Below are 14,035 nucleotides of genomic sequence, written 5' to 3' on the forward strand. Positions count from 1 at the left end.
CAACTCCACGTGCAGGGACCTCACGTGTGGGTGCAGCCTGACTCGTCCTGGGCTGAGGTGGGTGCTGACAGCCCCCCACCCCAGGCTGGTGCCTGCCAGCGAGGCAGGAATGGACAGAGGTATGCAATGAGAGGGGTGGCACTGCCCCGTGGCTGGCGATCTGGGGAACAGACAGTACAGAATGTGTTGGTGACATTCCCTTTTATTTCCTGTTGTAAGAAAAAAAGGTAGAAACCACGGGAGGTAAGAAACAGAGAGCAAGGGCACAGTGTTCCCTGTGTCCCCACTCTGTGCCCAGAAGCGAGGGTTTTGAGGGACAGAGTGGCCCTACCACAGCTCCCATGTCTGGGAAGCTGCCAGGACAGCCTGGGAAAGCCCAGCATGTCAGCTGCATACACTGTGGCTGCTGGGCTGGCTGCCAGCCCATGCTGCCACAGAGCTGGCTGGGTCTTTTTGCATGCACAGGGTTAGCCAGTTCAAGGCCAGGGTGTCCTGGCCCATGGGGACCACTGATGGCAAGCCAGAACTGCTTGATGCCAGCCACGTGCAGACAGCCAGGGAATTGGTGGCCCTGGGTGGCACAGGGAGAACACTGCCTGGCTGGGGATACATTGCCTAGACCAAGTTGTTCCCAGCAGGGGACTGGCTTTGTGATCCTAATAGGAAAGAGTGCAGGGAAAGGAGGAGGTGATGATGGGATTGATAAAGGAGTAGCCCCTCTTCCACAGCACAGCACCCTGCTCCCAGCTCACAGAACCTTTATTGAAGACAGGACTGGTGCATGGGTGGCTGGGGACTGTCCTAAGTCTGCTGGAGCATAGGGGGCTGAGCAGGCTGAGGTAGTTGTCCTGGGGGGCCCTGGGGCTGTGGAGGTGAGGCCTGCTGCAGTACTTGGGCCACTCTTTCAAATCCCGCTGGAGCACGGGACTGGGCACCCCCAGGCACTCCCCGCCAGCCCTGGCGCTCATCTCCATCCTCTGCAGCAGCATCAATAAATACAAAAGTCTGCAAGTCCCTGAGCTCAGTCCGGTGCTGCCAGGGCACAGGGGCTGGGGTGCGGGAGTTGGACTCTCCCGTGGCGCTGCTGGGACCACGCCAATGCCAAGGGTTCACACGAGGTTGTTGGCCAGGCGCTCCCGTCTCTCCAGATCGCTCACCACGTCGGCACCGTAGGCATCACCTGGGGAGAGCGATGTTGTGGGGGTAGGTGTGTGTGTGGGGGCACAAGAAACCCGTGGCACCCTCATATTCATCACTTCCCTCACCCTGCCTGCCATGGCCCCTATGCTCCCGTCCCTCCTTACTTGTGTGGCAGCCGTGCATCCAGACACGCTGCCCATCATACTTGCACTGGCACCTCATCACGTTGTTGGAGAAGTCCGACTCAGCCACCTCATGCTTGGGGTTCACAACCACCTGGGGAGGGCAAGGGGCAGGGCTGGGAGCATCTCTGCTATACCCTGGCCAGGCAGGGCTGTGGCATGCACAGCAGGGTACAGAACAGCACCCTGATGTGCAAGGTGAGGGATGCTGTTGTGCTCATGGAGGGGACTCCCCAGCCCTGAGATTTGGTAGCTTGGTGTCCCCCACCCCTCCATCCCCATACCTGGAAGGTGTAGCTGCCCGGTGGCACATCGGTGATGTCAATCCACTGGCAGTCGATGTCATGGCGGTAGGTGTCCCAGCACCCCACACTCACCCCCTGCTCACCAAAGTTGGCACAGGCGAAGCGTCGCTGAAGACCTGCAGCAAGGAGGGGAAGTGAGGGAGGCACAGACAGAGCCCCTTTGGGGAGCAGAATGGGGGCCTCTGTCAGCTCTGCAGCTAGCACCTACCTTCAGGGCAGTTGGTGTCTTCCAGGCAAAAGCTGGCCTTGTGACCCTCGGCCACCTTGGAGCCATTGAGCGTCAGCAGGTCATAGTGGGTAAAGACCTCAATGCTGTGGAAGTGTCTGTGGGGACAGGGGCTGAGCACAGGACCAGTGCCTGGCCAGGGAGCACATGGCTGGCCCAGGCAACCCCGACAGAACTTCCAGCAGGGCAGCACCCAGGGACTCAGGAAATTACAACTCTGAAGCCAAATAAAGCCGTAATGACAGTGCTGGCTCAGACGCTGTTAATTACCCCGGGTGGGACAGCCTCTTGGGGACGGGTGCCACCATGCCCTGCCTGGCCCAAGGAGAGGGCAGCTCCCTGCCAGCCCCTGCCTATGGGCCACTCACCGGTGGCACTGGTGCCAAGTCCAGGCATGACGCCCCATCCTCGGTCGGAAATCGGCTCTTCCCAGGTTGTGGATCTGGGAGGAGAAGCGAAGAAGGCGGCGGTGGCCATAGGGCCACTGCATGTTGTCAGCAGAGCGGGAGAGGCAGCGCTCCTCATGGGCACAGTACAGCAGCCCCAGGGGTCGGTCCTCCAGGTAGGCTGTCTCCTGCACCAGCTGGGCGTTCATCACCAGGTCTGGGGCATCTGGAATGGAGGGGACCAGTGGGGATTGAGACGGTGATCCCCACCCCGCATAGCACCCCCTACTCTCCTACAGGAGAAGGGGGCTGCTCCCTCCAGCAGTACCCCATGGGCTCCTGCTACTCACGGGCAGTGCAGGTGACCCCTGCTGAGAAGCGTCCCCCGCCGCTGGGGCAATGGACAGGGCCATGGTGCTGGCACTGCTGGAGGGCCAGCTCGGTGCCGGCACAGCGCACCCCGCTCATCACAACCTGGGTGGCATCGGGGCTGCCTGCCCAGTACCACGTCTCCTGAACAGAGGAGGAGCACAGTGCTTGGGACCAGTACTTGCAGCCCTTGCCAGCTCCCACCTGCCTCCCCTCCTGCCCTAACACTGCCACTGGGATTTGTCCCCGCACCATCCCATCCCAGAGCCCCTGGCCACACCATGCCCCCACTATCCATCCTGCAGGACCCCTGCAGTTCTGGTACCCCACTCACCTGGAGGGCATGGCTGGCAAAGCCCAGCCCCAGCTGCCTGCAGACCACCATGGCCTCGTTCAGGCCCCACTGTGCACCACACACTGCACCCCACTGCAGCTGCCCCTGCACTGGCACCAGCACCTCCACCACGCCTTCCTCGGGGTTGCGGCCCCCGGCCAGCCGCACCTGTTGGCAGAGAGGGGCTGAACTGGAATGTGGCACAGACCGTCAGCTCTCCCATCCCACGTTGCAATGGGACAAGCAGCCCCGCACATCCAGCTGAATATATCCCTCATCTTCATCTCCCTCCTTTCCCCCCTACAAGACCAATTTTGCCACCAGATCATCCTGCAGAACCCCATCAGGGTGCTGCTCTGTATCCCCCCATCCCCTGGGTCACCCCAGGGCTGCTCTGATTATCCACACTGGGCATTGAGCTTGGGGAGCAGGGACTGTGCAATGGGGCTGGGGTTCAACAGGCTCTGGGAAGGAGGCAGGGACTCACCTGGCTCTTGAAGTCCATGTAGGGCATGTGGCAGCGGACGGCAGCGTCGGCCTCGTGCCGACACCCGTTCTGCTCAGCATCCTGGAAGCGACACTCGCCCAGGGAGCGCTCATGGCCAGTGCACTGTACATTGCTCATATGGATGGGCCCCAGACCTAAAGCACAGGAAGGGTCAGTGCTCCCTACTCCATGACCACCCTGGAGCAGGACCCTCATCCTCCTTCCCCTGATCTGGGCATTCTCTATGGGAATGGGGCTGCCCATGGCAGGAACAGTCAGGGTAGCCTCATCCCAGGGCGGGCTGGAGCTGTGTGAGCATCCCAGGATTCTCCAGCAGGACACATTAGACCAGTTGATTTCCCCATCATACCCCTCCAACCCCAGAGGTTCCCCAAGTCCATGCTGTAACACCTGCCTCACCTTGTCCCATCCGGGCTCCCACCAGGGCCTGCTTCGCTGTCCCATAGCCCAGCTGCCGGCACACCACACTGGCTGCAGCCAGGTCCCACTGCTTGTCACACACGGTGCCCCACTGCCCGTGGCGTAGCACCTCCACCCGGCCCTCACCAACATGGGTGCCCGCTCGCAGCCGCACTGGGAGCACCTGGGTACAGAGAGCAGCCAGTCAGCAAGCCCAGGACACAGCCAGCCCCCTCCTCAAGTGCAAACGGGGTGGCTGAGTGCTGCTCAGCCCTGGGACTCTCTGTCGGTGGGAGAGGGTATGGAACTCTGCAACGGCTCACCTTCCCTGGGGCTGTCTTGTTCTTGCCCTTTCCCTTCTGGAAGGCAGGGCCAAGGAGACAGCTAACGATGGCGTGCATGCCGTGGGGGCAGGCGTGCTGGCGGGGGGCTGGTGGGGCCATCTGCATTGGGCAGCGGGCCAGGTGGGGCTCTGAGCCCTGACACCGCACCTTGTGCACCCAGAAGCTGTTCTTCTGGCTGAGGGTCTTCAGGCTGCCAAGGGAGAGGAGCAGGGCCAGGGTCAGCTCGGGTGCCAGACTCTCCCCCACCCAATGCTCATGCTGGGCGCTCATTCAAGGTGCCCTGCTCACCATGCACAGCGCTGAGTCCTACCTGGAGTTGGGGTCCTTCAGCTTCCTGTTCCAGAGCTTTCTGTGGGTGTACAGAGCCAGGAAGTGAGGCAGCATGCTGACACTGCCCAACTCTGAACCCCCTGCCCCGTCATTTCTGCCCTCCTTGGCAGGAGATGGAGACCCCAGGGTACGTCATATTCTCTCCCCACTGGCAATTACTGTGCCAAGCCCGTCTATACCATGTGTCCCAGTGGGACTGTGCGACTCCTGGCACCAGTAGGGGCTCATTATGGACTGTATTTATAGTTCCAGGCTGAGACAGGGTGGGAGGGACCAAGGAACACTCATCTTTCCTCTCCTTTCTCCCACACTTTGCCAGTCATGATGGTGACCATCCCCAAAGACCTCTGGATGCTGCTGAGCCCAACTGTGACCATTGTCAAAAGCCCAAGAAGGGGATGCAGGCATGGCCAGGCCGTACCAGCACCTCGCACACCCACCCACATGTGCAGCCCTTCTCTGACCACTGCTCCAGTCTCTTGTCCCCACAGTGTGTCCAGCCAGGCACCTGCCCCACATGCCCAGGTGCAGCGCATGTCTCCCGCATCCCTACCGGTAGAAGCTGGTGTTGATGTGCTTCTCCCGGGGGAAGCCCAGCATCCCGCAGACCACGCGGCTGTTGTTCCTGGTCCAGTTGGCATCACACACCTGCCTCCAGCGCCCGTTGTGCTTCACCTCCACAGCACCCTCCATCACTGGCATGCTCAGCTTGGCCCGTGCCAGGATGGGCTTGAGCCGCACCTCCTCCAGGGTTAGTCCCAGCACCTGCCACAGTGGGCATGGGGTGGGCATGGAGCTCCAGCATCAAGGGCAGAGCGTTCAGAAAAGGGGCCAGGGGAAGGGTTAGTGGAACCTGCCACTAACCCCGGCATACCCTGCTGGCCACAGGTGAATGCCATGGGTCCCCACTCACCTCTCCCAGGTGACCAGAGGTGGTAGCCTGGGGGGAGTTGCCAGGCAGGCGCTGTCCTGAGCACACCACACCAGCATCCTCACCATGGTGGCAGTCACTGATGCCCCAGCCATTGTGGACACACTCTGCCAGAGAGCCTTCGCTACCCCCACATCGCACATTGTCCAGCCAGATGGGGCCTGGGGACACAGCGTCATAGGCCCCATGCAGTGGTGCAGACAGCCCCGTGAGGAGGCTCCCACAGCCAGCGGGGAGCACACTGCCCTCATCAGTAGCCCCTGCCCCCATTCCCCACCTGCCCCCTACCTTCCCCTTGGCCATAGGTGGCACTGTGGGTCCAGGTGATGGCTGTGGTGTAACCCAGCTGTCGGCAGGCCACGGTGGCCGCATGGAAGTCGAAGCCGTCATCACACACGGTGCCCCAGCGCCCCTGGTACATCACCTCCAGTCGGCCCTCTCCAGCTGGACCCCGTGGTCCCCCCAGCCGCAGCTGCACCGGGGCCAGCTCCTGCCTGCTGGGGGCCACCCAGCACAGCACCAGCACCAGCACCAGCAGGATGTGACTTGTGCCAGTTGGCATCACCATCATGGTTCTGTGAGTGGATGCCTGGGGACAGACCAACAATGAGTCTTTGGGGACCATGGCAGAGTGGGGGAGCAGCTGCAGCCCCCCTCTGCTGCAGGAGCTGCGCAATGGTGGAGGGATCTCGTGCCCTCTTGCACAGTGGTGTCATTCCTGTCCCTGTGCTGTGGGGGATGCATGGGCTGGTCCCTGCCATACTCACAGCATACCCCAGCCCTTCACAGGTCACCCAGCTCTGACACAGCCCTCCTGGGCACTGACAGCCATGGGCAGCCCCACGAACACTGCCCTGCGCTCTTGTTGCTTCCTGTTTGCCCCATGTTTCAGGACATGGGTGAGGGCCCCACAGAGCCCCCTTTCATGGTCCATCTGGATTCTCTACTGAACACCAGGATTCTCTACTGAACACCAGGATTCCTCCCCATCTTGCACACAGCCCCATCCCCATCACCTCACCTCTTCCCCTGCATCCTCATTCAGAGCATTGGTAGGATTGCTGACCCCCCTCCAAGTACCCAGACCTCCCCTCCCAGGGCCATCTCTGGCACTCACCCTGGCAAGGGATGGTGGTGCTGGACCGGCAGCGGTGCGGGGCAGGCGGTGGAGAGGGACACGGTGGTGGCGAGGGGACGCAGCGGTAGCGCTGGCGGCAGTGGATCCCGCAGCTCCTGCCTCCCGCTGGGCACCGCCTGCAGCCGCTTTTATGGTGCGACGGGGTGGGCCGACCCGAGGGGGCCCCCCGCCTCCCCGCCTCTGGTCTGGAGCCCAGCCCTGCTCCCTGCCCACCCCCGGCCCTACTCTGCCTCACCGCACACTGGGGCAAACCCGTTCCTGTCCCAAACCCTGTCCTTTCCCCAGCCGGAAGGATCTGAGCTGTCCCGGACAGTCCCTACCTGCTGTGAGGCTGGACCTCCCCCGAGTCCAAATTCCCTCGCTCAGGGATGCTCCCCTCACTGGGCTGTCCCGCAGCCTGGCACAGCATGGACTTTCTGGAGATGACGAACTGCTATGCCGGGGACACTCCCTGCAGCTTCCCACTCACGCAGTGGTTCAAGTGGGTGCACGGGCATAGGATGCCTGGAGGTGCTGCGGTGGGGCCAGGACTCGGGGGACACAGGGACCACGGCAGGGTATGGGATGGTACCGTGAGCCGGGAGCACAGTTATCCCGGGGCTTGGGGCATCACCTATGTCATCCATAAACCGGGCTGGCTGTGAGGGTCCTCAGGCTCAGCCCCGCTCCGTGGGACATGGAGACTGGTGATGCGCGCCCCCGCCCCCGCCCCGACTTGCCCCGGGAGCAACCTCCGGCTTGGGGTGCCGCCAGTCCCCGGGGCACCCTGCTGCCCACACACCCGCCGTGCCCCGCCGTGGGATGGGGATAAACAGGAAACCCAGTGCTCCGGCCGTGCCCAGGGACCGGCCAGGAATGTGCCGGTGGCCACCGGACTGTTTGTTTGGAGTCAAAGCAGCCGGATCCTGCCGGGAGGAGCCAGGATCAACACGGCCGGGAATAGCCCGTGAGCTCATCGCCACGTCTCGCAAGGACCTACAGCACCTCTGGGTGTGCAGGGATGCACAACTCTGGGTCCCCCTCGCAGGGGACTCTCATCCCAGCCCTCTGCCTTGGCCGGGATCAGGGCAATGTCCTGAAGCCTCTGCTGCGAGATGAGTCCTTGGCCAGCCCCAGAATGGAGGCCACGGAAAGCCCTGGGGAAGGGCAGGGTTGGGGCCAGCAGTGGAGCCCGTGACTCATTCGTCTCGGCGTTTTGGAGATCAATTGCTTAAGTGTGAAGCCAGGAGCCTCCCCCGAACTCCTCCCCCGGCAGATGCTGGCAGGGGCGCAGGGCAGGCGGGTTCTGGGTCCCGCTCCCAGCTCTGCCTCTGCTCCTGGGGACAGCAAGAAGAGAGAAGTGACGGGGCTGGTGGGCTCTCCCACATCTGGGAGCTGCCAGCCTCTTCTCGCAGCAGTACGGGCACTGTGTCCTGCCGCTCATGCGATCGTGGCGGGCTGGAGGTGTCCCCCTTTGCCCTGAGGTGTCAGCCAATGAGCCCCTCATCTCCCTCGTGGCTCACTGGGTGCCAGCACCTGCAATCCCGGGCAGCCAGCAACGGCAGCAGCTAAAAATACACGGCCGGCAGCAGGGCAGCCCCTGCGCGGGAAGCTGTGGGCGGCGGGCGGGCGTGCGGGGCTATTCTCAGAGGGCTGCGGGACTATTCCTGGCCGGTCAATATTGATTCAGCCAGCTCAGGTGCAGCAGCTCACCCTGTCAGCACCGTATTTAGGGCCCGGCAGGAGGCGAGGCGGGCGGCTGAATTGGGAGCATTGTCTGGCGGAGGAAGAGGGCAGGGAGAGGATGTGAGCTCTGTAATCTGCAGCCAGCGGCTCCCGGCAGCAGCCCGGGTGAGGGGCACACCCCGAGCCTGCTGTGGCTGAGGAGTGGCCAGCACGGAACATCTGCCCAGGGGACGCAGGGACGGGGCCAGAACACGTGCAAGCAGCTTCCGTCGGGAATAGGAGCATGTGTGAGACACGAGGGGACAGCTGCTGCTCCTGGCTCCTGTGGTTTCTGAGCTGCTGGGCACGTGTCTGCTGTGCACACAGCCACAAAAGCCAGGGGACAGCTGGGGACTTCAGGTGTCAAAGCAGTATCCAGGCAGCTCCCTGCTTGTTCTAAGTACTTAGGATGGTCTGGACCTGCCCTGAGCTGTGGAGCTCAATACAAACAGCCATGCATGCACCTGAGTCTGCATCAATGGGCAGAGAAGAGGGTGAGGGGCTGTTTGTCCCTGTTCACTACTCTGAAATGTGCCTGTGCTCTCTGGCAGCTCCCCCAAGGCTGCATTACTGGCAAGAGTAGATAACACAGTAGGAGCTGCATGAGTTGCTCAAAAAACACAGTGAGAGTGCTCATGACAGAGCCCAGGCCAGGGTTTATTTTCCATGGGCACAGGCACGGACTGACTGAGGCTTGCCATTGGTCATGCAGGGTCCAGGAGCCGCTGGGGCAAGGCTGGGTTGTGGCAGGCTGGGAACAACCATCTGTTCAAGGTGATGGTAGCAGCTGGCAGCACAAGGGACCCCTGCCAGCCTACACCCAGCTCTCAGGAGATGCTGCTGCCCTGAGGTACTGGGGAATCAAGTTTGGGACGGGCAGGGATCTGCACGGCATCAGTAGGGCATGCTGCTGTCGCAATCCTGTGTTGGTGAAGTCAGTTTCACCAATCTCATCAGAGATGCCTGAAATCCTTGATAGCCACCTGGGCGGCATTGCGTCCTGCTGCTCCCATCACTCCTCCTCCTGCAAGAAAGGAGAAATGGGGAATGCTGGTGCACCTCTTCCACATGCCCCTTTCTTCCTTCTGCAGGCCTCCATGAGGGTCCTAGCTCCCAGCTCTACTCACCAGGGTGGGCTCCACTTCCACAAAGGTACAGGCCAGGAATTGGGGACCGGTAGCCAGAGTAGGATGGTGCTGGCCGGGCGAAGTACAGCTGGTCCAGAGACATCCCTCCATGGAAGATGTTCTGCCAACAGAGCTCTGTGAACTAGCTGTGCCTGGCCCAGGCCCGTGTGCCCACTAGCACTGGCACCAGAGCGATGCTTAGAGTTGACACACATGGTACCCACTCCACCAGGCAGCCCAAAGATCCTCTCCAGGTCTGGTGGTGTCAGGATGTCCCTGCCAATGACGGATGCCTTGAAGCCTGGGGCATAGTCTTCGATGCAATCAAACACTAAGAGAAAGATGAAGGGACTAATGGTGGGCAGCCCGGGGGGACATGGTAGCAAACCCCTGCAGCTCCAGGGCAGCTCTGCCCATGGGTGTTCCTGGGGTCTGTGTGTGCATTACGTACCCGTGTCTGCATATGCATTTCTGGCCTGCTCGTCCCAGGACCGACCGCCTGCCAGCATGGATGGGGTGTACTGCGTGAAGAGGGACACGACGTGGCAGCCTGGCGGGGCCAGCCCTGGGTCCAGTGCTGAGGGAATGCAGAGCTCGATCATGGGCCTGGGGGAGCAGTACACCAACTGGGCAGGCAGAGGGGGACCCAGCCATTCCACATCACCTTCCTCAGCATGCTATGACTGTCCTGTCCCTTCTCCAGCACACCAAGGTGTTCCAGTACATGCTCCTACCTGCTGGAGGGGTGCCCATGGGCAGCCTCAGTGAATGCCTGATGCAGGAGCTGGGTGCCCTCGCAGTTGAGATGTATGGAGCACTGGTGGTGGGGCAGGGGCTGGCCATTGCGGGCATTGGGGGCAGCCAGGAAGCTGGGCAGCCGATCCACCGCCACTGGGCATGGGATGTGGAGATGGAGGAAGTGGAGTGCAGCCTCTTGCTGAGCCTGGCACCAGTGTTCCTCCAGCAAGGATGGCAGCAGAGGTGTCCTTGCTGGTACCTACCATTGATCTTGGTGACAGGTGAGCGTGTGTCAAGCTGCCGGATCCGCTGGACAAAATCCTTCGGCAGCTTCTCCTAGGGTGGGATATACCGGTGCAGAGGCTGGCTGTGAGAGGCAGTGAGAATGGGGCTATTCCAACATGCCAAGCCCCCACCAGGCCCATGCACTCCATACCTGAGGAATAAGTTCCAGAAAGGTGATTTGGGGGGAGGCATTGGACAGCACCAGTTTGCTCCTCACCTCTGTCCCATCCTGCAGCACGACACCCTGTGCCTCCCTGTCGCTGCCCAGCAGCACGTGGCACACTGCCTGGGCACGCGTAGGGGACAAAACTTTACCAAGAGCATCCCTGCTGCCTCTGGGGATGGCCAAGCAGCTTCCCTCTCCCAGACACCCCATACCTTCTCCGCAAAGATGTGGGCTCCCCGGGCAGTCGCTGCCTGGGCGATGGCTTGGGACAGGGCTCCCATGCCACCTGCCACGTAGCCCCAGGCCCCCCGCCGTCCCTCCAGCTCACCCATGACATGGTGCAAGAGCACATACCTGTGGTAGCAGGACCTAGGATTAGCTGCTGGCTGAGGAGATGGATCTGTCCCCTGCATGGGTAGTGAGGATGGTGCCACAGCCCCCACATGCTCCCCATGGGACCATGCCACCTCATGGGATGTCAACTCAGTTACAGGGAGCACCAGCCAGGACTCAGCCTAGCCCGGGACAACAGGTGCCCAAACCGTGAAGGAATAAGTGGGGGCCGCTGAGGAGAGCCATATGGCAGGGCTGGGGGCAGCCCCTTGCCCAGCACCAATCCCTGAGGAACCCTCCCTGAGCAGGCAGTGGGAGGGAGAGGCAAGGGGACAGGGCATGGGGTACTGGTGTGCAGCAGAGCCAAGCACAGAGCATGGCAAGAGGGGACAGTGCAGGCATGAGCCCCGGGGGAAGGGTCCCTCACCCACTGCCGGGGGTGTGTGGGCTGGCCATGGCTCCAATCACAGCATCAGTAGCCAGAGTTGCCTTCAGGGGTTCTGACTCAAACCAGTGATCCAGGATCTGGCCCAGGAGAAAGAGAGCATGCCAGGCTTGGGGTGGGGAGCTGCCGCAGCATCCTGGCAGGCAGGAGAGGCAGTGGGTGTTTCCACACCAGCACTGCCAGCACGCACCTTGGAGATGGGAGCTGTGAGCACCTCGTAATAGCGGGGCAGCTGCTGCCCCAGTGCCAGCCCTGGGGGTTGAGAGGTGGTGTGAGACCTGCATGGCTGTGCCAGGGCTGGCTACTGGTGCCCAGCTGGGTTTGGAGGTGAGTCAGTGGGACCAAGGTGAGCAAGCCTACCAGAGCCTGCCAGCCCAGACTGGGCTCCTGAGGAGGCTCTGCATTGCCCATCCCAGGTGCTGGCAAACACCCCTTGCTGACGGGGTTCCTTGGCATCCCAGATGTACCTGCTTGCAGCAAGGGCTTCAGGGTTCGCAGGTTCCTGAGCTGCTGGAGCAGGGAACCCTTTCCCAGGGCAGCTGTATCTACTGGAGGGGCATCCAGCAGTGGGTCAAGGGCCAACACCATGTGCCCCATGAACGCCTCATACTCAGGGTAGGCCTGGAAGGAGACAGAGGGTGGACAACAAGGACTGCACCATGGTGGGTGCAATGGATACCCCACCAGGAGCATCCCTGCCACTCCAGGGGTAGGGCAGCCCCTCGTGGGTTTTGCTGTGCCAGGTGCATGTCCCTGGTGGTACCTGGGCATCCTTCTGGGAGAACTGAGCAATCTGCTGCTGAGTCTGGGCCATGTCATGTCCCAGCAGAAGGGAGCGAGGAGGGTTCCTGTCCTCCAGCAGTGGGGTGAAGGAGTAGGGGTCCCGTGGGAGCACCCTCAGACCATGCCGCTGCAAGACAGGGATGTCTCCACTGCAGGACCCACCCTGCAGGGACAGCCTGGCAGCAGGGTCCCCTTCCTTGCATGCTGTGAGTTGCCAGCAGCCCAGCAAAGGGTGGGTGCCAGTACCTGCAGCTCCAGATCAGCATAGATTTGTGGTCGCAGCAGGCTGAGCAGATATGATGCCCGGGAGAACTTGAACCCTGGAACATGTGGGGTGGTGTAGAATGTCCACCACGAGGGCTGGCCAGGGGGACAAGGGGCATGCAGCGGTACCTGGCACAATCTCCTCGGTGACGGCCGCGCCGCCCAACACGTGACGCTTCTCCAGCACAGCTGTGCGCAGCCCTGCCTGCTGCAGGTAGGCAGCCTGTGGGGAGCACGGCCCACACTGCCCATCCCTCCAGCTGGGATGTCACTGCCAACTCTTGCACGTGGTGCCCCCCTCACTAGGGAGGGCCAACCCCATGGACATTGCCACCAAAGCCCTCCCTTGCTCACAGCACAGCCCCTTCCCAGTCCCTTGCTGTCCCCTGTGGATGGAGGACAGGCAGCACGCCACTCTAGGTACTCACTGCCACCAGCCCGTTGTGCCCTGCAAGAAGAGAGAGAGATGAGCAGAGCCCAGTGTTGGTGATGGGCCCACAGCACAGGGCACCCTGCCGTGCCTGGGGCATGGGGCTGTCACAGCCACCCCAATAACAGGCTCTAGACACAGGGATACAGGTGACAAGGAGAATCCTCCCCCAGCCCTACAGCCCTGGCCCTAATGGTGCAACAGAGGGGAACAGAAGTGCTCAAGGCAGATGCTCCAACAGTCCTCTGTATGCTGGAGGGTTGCAATTTGTGCCAGACCCCTGTGTCGTGCCAGGCACGAGGAGCAGTCTGGAGGTTTGCAATGCATCCAGCACTACTGTGGTCCCCACCTAGCTGCTCCTCTGCTACCAGCTCTGGGGGGAGAGCAGATGTGGGTCCCCGCCGGCTGCCCGCAGCTCGACTCTTGCTCCCTTGCTCTGTTACCTGCGCCGATCACCACCGCGTCGTATTCCTGCTGCAGCTGGGCTGCAGCCCCGGCATGGGCCAAACGCGCTCCTGATGGCCCCAGGGACAGATGCCAGCCCTGCGGCCAGCGGGACGAGCAGACCAGACTCAGTCTTCCCCGAAGCCCGGCTGCCATCGCCCCGCAGCCTCCGGCCATGGCCGCCCTGCGTCCGGCAGCCTGGACTTCGCTTTCACGGCGGAACTTTTCCCAGGGCTTCCGGGCACAGGGAGGGGACGGGGGGCCAGGGCAGGGAACGCCTTGAGGAGGCGGGGAAGCTGGTCGGGACAGCGGCACCCGCCGAGCGCTGCCCAGCTGCTGCTGTCCCCAGCGAGGCGCGGACCGTGGCGCAGTTCAGCCGGGGGCTTGCAGCGGGGCCGGAGACGAGCCCCAGGGCTGAGAAGGGGTCAGATCCTGCCTGGGCCTCAGCACGGGGCCAGGAGCTCCCCAGGCTGTACTCCAGGCTGTAGTCCGGCTGAGCAGGCAGGCGGGGGCCTGAGAGCCCCCTTCCCCAGCTCCTGTTGTGCTCCAGGGATGAGCCAGAGGCACGTGGCTGGGGTGATGGGCCAAGCACCGGCAGGACAGAGGGAATTTGCCCCCCCCCTCACAGCCCCAAACGCAGCCCTGAAAGCAGCAGGAAAAGGGGCAGTTTGGGAATGAGCTTGGCTTTGAATCCAGAACTATTGCTCAGCGGGGCAAATTCCAG

The 14,035-nt window shown here is 62.3% G+C and overlaps 2 protein-coding genes across 3 annotated transcripts; both read right to left on the minus strand.

The window, feature by feature from the left end:
• Positions 1 to 232: 232 nt before the first annotated feature.
• LOXL4 (lysyl oxidase like 4) lies at positions 233 to 6,198 on the minus strand. Its single transcript, XM_053983671.1, is given in 17 exon segments — positions 233 to 1,180; positions 1,305 to 1,416; positions 1,607 to 1,743; positions 1,836 to 1,951; positions 2,222 to 2,465; positions 2,590 to 2,752; positions 2,943 to 3,110; positions 3,430 to 3,584; positions 3,850 to 4,033; positions 4,173 to 4,383; positions 4,504 to 4,542; positions 5,077 to 5,288; positions 5,437 to 5,615; positions 5,743 to 6,050; positions 6,052 to 6,110; positions 6,113 to 6,156; positions 6,159 to 6,198. Coding segments are annotated over 17 exon segments (2,442 nt in total). The 3' UTR covers positions 233 to 1,109.
• A 2,731-nt stretch (positions 6,199 to 8,929) lies between these two features.
• On the minus strand, positions 8,930 to 13,642 carry PYROXD2 (pyridine nucleotide-disulphide oxidoreductase domain 2). 2 transcript variants are annotated; one of them, XM_053983673.1, is made up of 16 exons: positions 13,311 to 13,642; positions 12,866 to 12,885; positions 12,567 to 12,660; positions 12,420 to 12,493; positions 12,154 to 12,300; positions 11,858 to 12,011; positions 11,581 to 11,642; positions 11,373 to 11,470; positions 10,825 to 10,966; positions 10,598 to 10,732; positions 10,425 to 10,497; positions 10,158 to 10,314; positions 9,875 to 10,029; positions 9,648 to 9,754; positions 9,424 to 9,544; positions 8,930 to 9,320 (listed from the first exon to the last, which is right to left on the minus strand). In XM_053983673.1, the coding sequence occupies exons 1-16, from the start codon at positions 13,486 to 13,488 to the stop codon at positions 9,250 to 9,252; spliced, it is 1,788 nt and encodes a 595-aa protein (XP_053839648.1). In that variant the 5' UTR covers positions 13,489 to 13,642; the 3' UTR covers positions 8,930 to 9,249. The 2 variants fall into 2 exon arrangements, with proteins under 2 accessions (XP_053839648.1, XP_053839647.1); XM_053983672.1 differs by having other exon boundaries at positions 9,644 to 9,754.
• Between the last annotated feature and the right edge of the window lie 393 nt (positions 13,643 to 14,035).

The sequence above is a fragment of the Vidua macroura genome, chromosome 8 (assembly GCF_024509145.1).
Source record: "Vidua macroura isolate BioBank_ID:100142 chromosome 8, ASM2450914v1, whole genome shotgun sequence".
In the NCBI taxonomy this organism is placed as follows: Eukaryota; Metazoa; Chordata; class Aves; order Passeriformes; family Viduidae; genus Vidua; species Vidua macroura.